The sequence below is a fragment of the Myotis davidii genome, unplaced genomic scaffold (genome assembly GCF_000327345.1).
Source record: "Myotis davidii unplaced genomic scaffold, ASM32734v1 scaffold332, whole genome shotgun sequence".
In the NCBI taxonomy this organism is placed as follows: Eukaryota; Metazoa; Chordata; class Mammalia; order Chiroptera; family Vespertilionidae; genus Myotis; species Myotis davidii.
Window position 1 is genome coordinate 3,970,555 of NW_006285779.1, and position 11,985 is coordinate 3,982,539.

Below are 11,985 nucleotides of genomic sequence, written 5' to 3' on the forward strand. Positions count from 1 at the left end.
ACTTCTTCCGTTTATTAAAGGAATACAAAAATGTTACCTATACCTGCAGATTATTGGTGTTAGGGACATCTTCACGTTTCTCATCCAAAAGCTTTGAAATAATCACTAGGCTGAGGCACTGTCTCAGTTGCCTGGAATTACAATTTTAGAATGTATTTTAATCAATACTGTTTGAGAAGCAGATGAATGAGCCAAAAGTTCTTCTAGTCCTGCTAATTGAAAATATAGCTAATCAAGAGAAGGCTATATAAGAACATATAAGCTTTAATAGAATAGTAAAAGTTTCATGTAAAATATTTGTACGTAAAGTTAGAGTTGCCTTATCAGAATCAGGCTGTGAATACATTTTCCCAGAGCTGAATATGAAATAAAAGACTCAGATCTAACACTTAAGGTATGATAAAAGGAAATAAAGGTCCCAAAAGCATTATGTTATTAATGTAAACATTATACATTTTAAAATATATTTTTATTGATTTCAGAGAGGAAGGGAGAGGGAGAGAGAGACACACATACACATCAATGATGAGAATCATTGATCGGCTGCCTCCTACACACCCTCAACTGGGGGGCAAGCCCGCAACCAAGGCAATTGCCCTGACTGGGAATGGAACCGTGATCTCTTGGTTCATAGATCGATGCTCAACTGCTGAGCCACATCAGCTAGATAACACTATACATTTTTAAATGTTTAATTCTCACTTTTCAATACCTTCCACGGGATGTCCAGTTAGGGACCAGCTGTACCAACCACAGAAGGTTGTGGGGATGACTGGAGAGTTCATTTATGGCCACACAGAGTTCAGGCACCTGAAAACAAAGAATGAGTAAGATTTTTCAAACAGGACAGTGGAATCAAATATCCAACAGATCATCTACAATGATCTTGCCATAATGGAAGCATTATAAAGAAAAGAGCACTCATTTTTAGAAACAGCATGGAGTCTAGTACCTGCTAAAATGTACATAGTACACAGATTCAATTTTATCTTAAACTCTAGAACAGACTGAACAGATACCTTTCTATATGTACTTAAATTTCCTTCTTGGAAGAATAAAATGATTTGAATACAAATATCAATTCCCAAAGGTATATAATGAGAGTTGTACAAGACTGTACATCTTCCTGGACCTGGGATTTCTTGCATTTTAAGGATCTTTCGCTATTCCAGTATTTAAAGTCTAACAGAATTGCTTCAAAATAATCCCTGAGTAGGGTAAAGAAATGTGGGGGGGAGGATAACAGATGAGACAAGATAATGTCTTGATAATAACGAAGCTGGGTGATAGGTAGGTAGGGGTTCGTTACACTTTCTTCTATTTTTACACTTCTTTGAAGTTTTCCACCAAAAAGCTTGAAAAACATAATTTTTAAAAGTCTAACAAAAATTATGCATGCTTAGCCTCAATATGGCTGCAGAAGTTCAACTTATATTTTTGTATGTTTAACTCACTCCATCATTCTTTTTGGTCTCTGCTCAAAGGTCACTCTAGAAAGGCATTCCTTGACTGCCTTGCTACTCTCTATACTCATGTTTTGCTTTATTTGTAGCCCTATTATAACTTGACATAATATTATAATCTACATTTACTTTTTATTTATTTAAAAAATATATATATTTTGATTTCAGAGAGGAAGGGAGAGGGATAGATAGAAACATCAATGATGAGAGAGAATCATTGATTGGCTGCTTCCTGCATGTGCCCTTGATTGGAATCCAGCCCACAACCCTTCAGTCCGCAGGCCGACGCTCTATCCACTGAGCCAAACCAGCTAGGGCAACTTTATTATATAACCCTCTGACTAGGGTAAAACTACCATGAGGTCAAGGGCTTTGTCTTTTTTCACAGATGTATCTCTAGCATCTACATTAATGCTTGGCCCACAGGATTCCCCAATAAAGACACTGAGGTGGGGGGAGGGGGAGATATGTGGAAAAAATAGTTTTAGAGATGATTCAGTTGTAATGAATTTAAATAATACAGTCCCAGCAAAGACAGTCCCTTCCTCAGTTTATTTTTCATCTGCCCAAGATCTTAACTGAGCTTAGAAACTATTCTGCATGCACTGTGAAAGTCAAGTTGTGATGTTACACCAGAAAACCAATACTAAACTTTTAAATAATATTACCTTTGTGTTCCAATCTCTGATGTTTTTCATCAGGTTTATCAAGAGACTTTGAAAGTCCACTAGAGGAATCTGCTTCAGCTGTTTTTCCAAACTCATTTTAAATAACATTAAAATCAGCAACATTATTTCGTGATCCTGGTAACCTTCTGGATGTATTGATGTACATAAGCCTAGAAACTTTGACACAAATGCAGAGACAAAGCTACTTGAGATAAATTTTACTTAAATAGTTTAAAATAAGAACTTTTAAATAAAAAATGCAAAAGAGAATTATGTAGAAAACAAAACATCAGTTGCCTAAGGAAAAAAAATACTCATGCTAGTAATTGAATTGGGTGATAGGATTAAGTATTTTCTTCCTTATTTTCTCATTTTCAAGATTTTCCTTTTTCTTTCTTTTTTTAAAAAATATATTTTTATTGATTTCAGAGAGGAAGGAAGAGGAAGCAAGAGATAACAATGACAGAGAATCATTGATCGGCTGCCTCCTGCACGCTCCCTACTGGAGATCAAGCCCGCAATCTGGGCATGTGCTCTTGACCAGGATCGAACCTGGGGCCCTTCAGTCCGCTGAGCCAAACCAGCTAGGGCTTAAGATTTTCTTAATGGTGTAATATCATTGATTTGATCCAGGGGTGGGCAAACTTTTTGACTCGAGGGCCACAATGGGTTCTTAAACTGGACCGGAGGGCCGGAACAAAAGCATGGATGGAGTGTTTGTGTGAACTAATATAAATTCAAAGTAAACATCATTACATAAAAGGGTACGATCTTTTTTTTTTTTTTTTAGTTTTATTCATTTCAAAAGGGCCGGATCCGGCCTGCGGGCCGTAGTTTGCCCACGGCTGATTTGATCCAACCACTAAAAATGTTTTAACACTTTCTTAGTCACTGAGTTACATTGTAATATTTTTTCTTCATACATCTGAATTTTAAAAAATTACTGGTTTTAAAGATATTAGTTTCAAAAAGCTTCTTAGTAAAGTATTCCTAGAACTATGTTAAATATATACTCTGATCTAAAGATCCCTTTCACTCCTAATATTAAAAATTAAAATAAAAAAGCAAAAATAATCTTTAAAAAAAGATTATTGCTAAGGAATTTCAGAGACTGGAAATCACCTGATAAAACACTACTGATTTTGTTTTAAAACTATTAACCACCAAAGTAAATGGTTCCAGCTTTGCGTTAAGACACACATAAGTGTTTTACTTACCTTAACCACATTTAAAATGTTGGTTTCAGGAAGAGTTGAAAAAATCGGCTTACAAGATGAATCTTCACTTCCTTTTCCCCCCAGTGTCATTTGTGTTTCAGAACTATCGAAAGTGAATAAAGCAAAACGAAATTAGGTACAATATAATTATAAGAAATATAACATCAAAAATGTATATTTTATTGAGGCATAATTACATACAATAAAAGAAATATGCTCATTTTAAATTTTTAAAAAATATATACTTTATTGATTTTTTACAGACAGGAAGGGAGAGGGATAGTTAGAAACATCGATCAGCTGCCTCCTGCACACTCCCTGCTGGGGACGTGCCCGCAACCAAGGTACATGCCCTTGACCGGAATCGAACCCGGGACCCTTTAGTCCACAGGCTGACGCTCTATGCACTGAGCCAAACCGGTCAGGGCCATTTTAAATTTTGATAAATGTATATACTAGTGTAACCACCATCTGAATCAAGAAATAGGACATTTCCATTACCCCTAAAAGTCCCTTCATGCCAGATGCAAGTCAATATACTTTCTCTCACTCCAGGTAAATACTAATTTGATCTCTATCTCGATGCATTAGTTTTTCCTTGAACAACTACTTATTATAAGGCACTATCCTCATTGCTTTTGGTGTCAGAGAGTTACATAGATGATGGCTCTGACTACAAAGAACTCTTAGTATTTAAAAGCCTCCATGACTTAAAGAAACTGCCACAGCATATAAAGAAACAACTGTAAGCCCCCAATTTTGGTTGAGGTAAGTGAAGAGGAGACACATGAACTTGGCATTGAAAAGATCTGACTGGGTGGCTCAGTTGGCTGGAGCATCATCCTGTACATCAAAAGGTTGTAGCTTTGATTCCTGGTCAGGGCACATGCCTAGGCTGAGGGTTCTATCCCTGGCAGGGCATGTACGGGAGGCAACTGATTGATGTTTTTCTCTTCCACTCTCTAAAATCAATAAAAAGCATACCCTTAGGTGATTTAAAAAAAATATTTTCTTGTTTAATCTGATTAAAAAGTCAAGAGATATATAGATACAGTGTGCTGTGAAGAATTATACTCCCAGTCTAGACTTTCAGCCACCCATTTCCCCTCCCCACAATCACTACTAATTTTAGTCCTTTTTTCCACAAGTGTTTTATGCATATACAAATAAATGAGTATTTCACTTCCTCACACCTTTAATATAAATGTTAGCATACTATACATACTTTGTGCACATCTCTTTTTTCACTTTATATTTATCATAGAGATACTTCCATATGTAAAGAACTTTTTATCTTTCAAAAATATATTTTATTGATTTTTTACCGAGAGGGAGAGGGATAGAGAGTTAGAAACATCGATGAGAGAGGAACATCGATCAGCTGCCTCCTGCACACTCCCCACTAGGAATGTGGCTGCAACCAAGGTACATGCCCATCTTGACCGGAATCGAACCCGGGACCCCTGAGTCCGCAGGCCGACGCTCTATCCGCTGAGCCAAACCGGTCAGGGCGCTTTTTATTTTTTAAATATCTGCTTGGTAGTCCTGTGTCCCTTCCTAGATATACACCTTGGGCAAGTTACTTTATATGTTTCTGTGCCTTACTTACCAGCAAAATGGGAATGAAAATACTAGTAGCTGTAGTGATTATTAAATGAAATGCTGCATATTAAGATCTTAGAACCATGCTTTGCACATACTAAGCAATATGTTTTAGTAGTTGTGATGATTATTATTAATGTACCATAATCTGTCCCCAATAAATGGACTGTCTTTTGCTATTTTAAATAGTGTTTCAATAAATAAGACAGGTAATATTTTGACAGAGAAACACTAAGGATGGAACTGAGGGGTCAGCATGAGGAAGAGCCAATGCAACAATGGCTAATTTAGAGAAAGAACAAGCAGATATTTTGGTTAGAACAAAGGGAGAGCAAAACAGAAAACAGGTAAAATATTATTACTGTGTTTTTGAATTTTAAAAAAAGTTTCTATTTTCCCTTGTTAAACATGATGGCTTTAGCTGAAGACAGAGGTTCATGTATTTAATTCAAGATCCATTTCAACTTTGAAATTTTTAAAAAAATCAAGAATGGATATTAAAGTTATTAAAAGAATGACTATTAACTATTCTTACAAAAATTGTTTAAAAGAATGTTTTTGGCATTAATTATGAAAAGAAAACTTACACTAGATTATCTTCATTAAAGTCTGGCTGAAGATTCTCCAGAGGAAACAAAAATCTAAAATCAATTCCCATATTGAAAAACACAGCTGCTATATCAGACAATGATGGGATCCAAGGCCAAACTGGTGAATCACTGAAGGTATCTAGTAGAAGAAAATATTTTATCTCAAATCCTGAGTTCACAAACTCACAGTTGCAAGGTGATAGTCTGCATGTGAAATATGGATTATTATAGTGATTTTATATAATGACAACTGGTAATGATATGTTAACAATATAGTTGTTTAGAATGATCATATAAAAACTACAAATTTTCAAATAAATATGAAAGAAATGATATTTATGAACAAAGTATCTGAGAGTGATGGATAAAAGCAACACATTTGAAAAGATGGAAATAACAATGGTAAAATACCACTACTATTAGCACAGGGTGATTTTACCATCACCAATGCCGATGTGTCACAATCCTCAAAACAAGTAAGACAGCTAGATCACAATGCTTGTTTCATTATAAGAGATCTCAAAGGTTTTGAAAAAGCAATTGTCACACTTTTGCAATAGACACTATCAACTGCCTCAGTGCACAATCAGTATAATACTGTTGCTCACCAAGAGCCAATTAAAGTTAATTGACTAAATAAATAAACTTGCAACTATTTCTACTTACCTAGCACAGTAAGCCATGACTTGGTAAATATTAGGTAAGGGCTGCCACTTGCAACATCTTACACAACTAGAAAAATGCAGACACTCATTTTTGATTGGAGTTTCATTTCATTTTTAGATTACAAAAATTTTTATTCTATATTCCCAAATATCCTACTAGTAATTTTCAGCAATACAAAAAAGACCAGGTACATATCAAACAATAATTCATACTGCTAATTACCATTATATACTCACCATTTCTAATTGTTATTTCCATCAATGTACTTAAAATCTGCACGGACACAATACAGTCTGTATGAACTGACATCATCTAAGTAGATGAATGATAAGAGTATTAAGGAGAAGAAAGAAAACATAAGCATTTACTATTTTCTAGCCACATATACAACAGGTGTTTTATGTGCATTTCATTTAATATTTATAAAAACCTTATGAAGTGGTCATACATCACACATAGGAACAAACAGGCTCGGAGAGATTAAAATACTCCACCCAACATAATACATGAGCAGCTGGAATTTAAATCCAGGTCTCATTCTGAAGTCAGGGCCTTTTCAATTCTCACATGGTATTTTTAAAAACTTCATTTATAGTAAGACAAATACAACATTTGAAACTATAAAATAATTTTCAAGTTCATATCATGCCACAAAACCCAAAAACCATAAAGGAAAAGGCTGACAGCTTGATCACTTCCCAGGCAAAATAATCAAACCAAGAACTAGTAAAAATACTTGAAAAGATACAAATATGCAAATTAACATACCAACGTACTTTTAAAAAGATGTTCAGTATCACCAATAATCAATGAAATACAAAGAAAAATAACAAAATGTCATTAGTTGACTTCAAGATCGGTGAAGACTGAAAATATTGATAATATTCAGTGTTCAGAAGTGTACTAGGAAAAAGGTAGTATGGCCAGTGTGAGTGTACTTTGGGAAAATTTAAAAAATAATTTAGTAATTTATGCAAAGTTATTGTCTTTGTACTTTTTTTTTTCAATCCTCACCAGAGGTTATGTTTATATTGATATCTTAGAGGGAAAGAGAGAAACATTGATGTGAGAAACATCAATTGGTTGCCTCCTATATGCACCTTGACCAGGGATTGAACCCATAACCTAGGTATGTGCTCTGACAAGGTATAGAACCTATATGGGACCATACTCTAACTAACTGAGCCACCCAGCCACAGCTGTCCTTGCACTTTGACCTAGTTGGCCTTTTCACATAGGAATTTATATGCGGAGTCATGTAATTAATAAAATTTTACAAGATAATTCTTTGGGAATAAAAGCACAAGTTTAAAACTCCTCCTTCCTCTCTGTCTCTAAAATTAATAAAAACATATTTAAAAAACAAAACAAAAACCCACGTGAATTTCCTCTGAAAACAGTAAAAAAATAAATAAATAGTAAACTCTTTTTCTGGTCTACTACATTTAGATCACAAAGATGTAAAACATTTTCACAATTAAATTTACAAAATATTAATTAGGACTATAGCATTAAAATGAATTCTGAGCCCGGACAGTATGGCTCAGTGGTTGGGTGTCCACCTATGAACCTGGAGGTTACAGTTCGATTCCCAGTCAGGGCACATGCCTGGATTGTGGGCTCGATCCCCCTGGGGGCTTGTGGGAGGCAGCTGATTGACAATTCTAATAATTGATGTTTCTATCTCTCTCTTAAATAACAATAATAATTTAAAAAAAGACATTTAAAATGAATTCTGACATTTATTTTTAAAAACTTGTAAATTGGTCTCTACATCATGAAAAATGAATTTGGAATTGGGAAGGAGAAGTGAGACCAGAAAAAGTGCTTAAAAAATAATTATTAGTTTGGTTTTCAAAGAATAAATACGAAGAATATAAAAAACTGCTTACACACAAAAAACAAACAAAAAAACTGCTTACACAAAGATATGCTTGGCCGAAACCGGTTTGGCTCAGTGGATAGAGCGTCGGCCTGCGGACTGAGGGGTCCCAGGTTTGATTCCGGTCAAGGGCATGTACCTGGGTTGCGGGCACATCTCCAGTGGGAGATGTGCAGGAGGTGGCTGATCGATGTTTCTCTCTCATCGATGTTTCTAACTATCTCTCTCCCTTCCTCTCTGTAAAAAATCAATAAAATATATTAAAAAAAAAAGATATGCTTGTATGCTATCATTAGGGTCTTAAAAAGGTCATAATAATGGGCACACATCAAAAAGATGAAAATTAACATACGCTAAATGCAAATTCTTACTTGTAAGTTTAAGAAAATATGTATTACATAATTAGACAATAGAGGACTGTCATGAGAGCAAATAAAATTCTGAATTGTAATAAATAGAAATATGTGGGTAGAGTAGATAGGTAAAAAGCTTGCTAGAAACTGCTGGTAAGAAAGACCTTATCTGAAGCATAAGTCCATTTATATAGGGAGGGGAAAATACTTTATGAGTGACACTGACAAGCTAAAGGTCTATCAGAATGATGATCAGTAAAGAGACTGGCAATTTAGTGACTGCAGAATGTTTAGTGTGGAGAGAGAGGACAGTCCTGACAGTTATTTAAAAATAACTCAAGGGCCCTGGCTGGGTAGCTCAGCTGATTGGAGTGTCGTCCCTATACACCAAGGTTGCCAGTTGGACTCCCAGTCAGGGCACATGCAAGAATCAAGCAATGATTGCATAAATAAGTGGAACAACTCATCAATGTCTCTCTCTCTCTCTCTCTCTCTCTCTCTCAAAATCAATAAATAAAAATAACCGAAGTACTGTAAAGACAGATGAAGCAAATTCTGGGAAGCTGTAGAAAAGATACTTAGTACCACTAGATAAAAACCATAGGAAGACATTTTTTCATTTAATTAGGACTGTTAAAAAATTACTGGGGTCTAAGTAGTCAGTTACTGGAAGCAAATGCTTCTGCCCCATAGTCTGCCCGACCTGTTATTCTCTTTGTCTAGAATGCTCTTCTCTCACATAGTGACAAGGCTCAGTTCACCACCTTTTTCAAGTCTTTACTCAGACCTCACCTTATCAGTAAGGCCTTACTGATACCATATATATAACATACATAGAAAAATCAAACTTTCTTTAGCCTATTTTTTCTTCATAGCACTTACCATTTGATATACCTACAAATGTGCACACACTCATTTATTGCCTGTCTCCTCTATACTAGAATGTGGATTTCATGAGATCAGAAACACCTTTTTCATTGTTATTCTCTCTTCACTACCTGGCAGAGCTGGCACTCAAAATTGCCAGCTTTATGAAAAAATGAATAAAAGCCTATACTGGAATATCTAGTTCTTGCCAAATATAAGGTTCTTTCAAATACTATCTTAAAGCCCAGGCTAGAAACTCCATGTTTGTCCCACTTCTCACTTCACATATCATAGTTCTCTGATACCACTAAATATTTATAAAGTTACCATATAGAGAATACAAAAATTAAGATAATTGAGGTAGATTTAAGAGTTAGACATGAGCCGAAACCGGTTTGGCTCAGTGGATAGAGCTTCAGCCTACGGATTGAAAGGTCCCAGGTTTGATTCGGGTCAAGGACATGTACCTGAGTTGCGGGCACATCCCCAGTAGGAGATGTGCAGGAGGCAGCTGATCGATGTTTCTCTCTCATCAATGTTTCTAACTATCTCTCTCCCTTCCTTTCTGTAAAAAATCAATAAAATATATTAAAAAAAAAGAGTTAGATATGAATGAGGAGAAACATTCTATTTGATTTACATTAAAAAGAAATGAATGGGGAAAGATTAGTGAAGTCAAATCCTAAAAATGTATGCAGTCACCTCCATAAAAATGGGGGCAAAAGTGTACCCCCAGGATGTAAGCATTAGAAGATCTTTCTGAAACTAACTAACAGTGATTTACCAATGTATGTCCCAGGTACAACATTATTGACTATCCTACACACTAGCTGCATTAGTATTTTCTTTATAATCTTTTTACATTTATTCTTTTGCCTCATTCTAATCCACTGAAATCATGGGTTTGATAAACTGTATTAGTTTTTTCTCTAGTAATGTTCAAATAAGATTATACTTTAAAAGCTTACTTTTGACTGGGAAATACAGTTGGAAGCAATACCCCTCACACATTTCTCTTACCCGAAACAGCCACTTTAACACAGGTACAGGACACTGGACATAGTGATAAGCAGAGGTAAGGAAGCCTTGCGTCGTCAAAAAAATCTGATCGGTTTTTCCTGATCTGAAAAAATAAAGCAAACTCAATATGACTGTTGACAAGAAACTTCTATCACCATACCTGACATAATCAGGAAAATGAGCAAGGACAACATCCTTAAGTCATTCTTGGGTGGGTTCCACTCCAATGGATGGATTACTTATAAAAGATATTCAATTGATGACCTAAAACTGATCCAATCTGTTGGCTTGGCTCTAGATTTATCTAATGGACAAATCTACATTAGCTGGCAGTGTTTATCAACAGGAAGAGCCTATCAAGTCTTAGGACATCGTCTGCTTTTGCCAGCTTGGGTTAGTACTTCCATAAAACTCAGCACCAGAATTAATGTTATCTCTCTGGATCTGAGATATCATGCACTGACAGAAATTAGCTCTGTGGTAATTCGAGAGAAAAGCATTGTGATAGAGAATGCTAATTGTTTATCCCAATATCTATCCTTGCCTTTCCTCTTTTCCAAACCCTGATTTTTAGCTGGGCACACTGGCTCCCTGAAATAAAAATTATTCCCAGCCTTCCCTGTAGGTAGGTATGGCCACATTGACTAAGTTCTTCCCAACTAACCATAAATAAAAATGTTGTGTGGGAATTCTGGAAATGTGAATGCAAAGGCCAGAGCTCCAAGAACACCTAAAGCAACCAATTACGAAGGATGGTGAAGAAGAAAGATTATATGGTGAAACACCAGCTCTGGACTTCCTATCTATGAATTCTTTCACATAAAAAAAAAAATTTCTTATTTAAGCTCCTGTTAATGTTTTAAAAAATATTACGTATGTCCTCTTTTTCTCCCCGTTGACTCCCTCCAGTCCTAACCCTGCCTCCAGCCCCAGGTCCTCACTGACCCCCTTGTCGGTGTCCATGAAGTCCCTGTTATTTTATTTTATAATACATTTTTATTGATTTTAGAGAGGAAAGGAGAGGGAGAGTGGGATAGAAACATTAATGATGAGAGAGAATTATTGATCGGCTGCCTCCTGCATGTCCCCCACTGGGGATCAAGCCCACAACCCAGGCATGTGCCCCTGAAAGGAATTGAACTCGGGACCTTTCAGTCTGCAGGCTGACACTCTATATACACTGAGCAAAACTAGCTAGGGCAAAGCCCCTGTTATTTTAATAGTCACTGTTATTATATACTGACTACAGGCCTGATGCACGAAATTTGTGCAAGGGCAGGCCTTTGCAGCCCCAGCAGCCTTGGCTGCCTCTCGGCCCTCACAGCCCCGTCCCCGCCCACTGGTCATTCTGGAAGGTTATTCCAGAAGGTAATTATGCCATCTGGTCTAATTAGCATATTAGCCCATGATTACCAGGCATACCAGTTAATAATGCAGATTTTTAAAAAATTAAAAAAAATATTTTATTAATTTTTTACAGAGAGGAAGGGAGAGGGAGAGGGACAGAGAGTTAGATACATCAATGAGAGAGAAACACCGATTCAGCTGCCTCCAGCACCCTACCCATTGGAGATGTGCCCACAACCAAGGTACATGCCCCTGACCAGAATCGCACCTGGACCCTTCAGTCCGCAGACTGATGCTCTATCCACTGTGC

The 11,985-nt window shown here is 36.2% G+C and overlaps 1 protein-coding gene across 3 annotated transcripts in view; it reads right to left on the reverse strand.

Moving 5' to 3' along the window:
• Positions 1–11,985, reverse strand: part of SLF2 (SMC5-SMC6 complex localization factor 2) — a 42,896-nt gene that overhangs the window by 13,385 nt on the left and 17,526 nt on the right. For all 3 annotated transcript variants that reach the window (XM_015559343.1, XM_006756548.2, XM_006756547.2), the window contains exons 9-15: positions 10,329–10,431; positions 6,443–6,518; positions 5,538–5,679; positions 3,349–3,451; positions 2,132–2,308; positions 713–810; positions 44–131 (exon numbers count right to left, since the gene is read on the reverse strand). In XM_015559343.1, the coding sequence (XP_015414829.1) occupies positions 44–131; positions 713–810; positions 2,132–2,308; positions 3,349–3,451; positions 5,538–5,679; positions 6,443–6,518; positions 10,329–10,431 (787 nt within the window). The remainder of the gene's footprint in view (positions 1–43; positions 132–712; positions 811–2,131; positions 2,309–3,348; positions 3,452–5,537; positions 5,680–6,442; positions 6,519–10,328; positions 10,432–11,985) is intronic.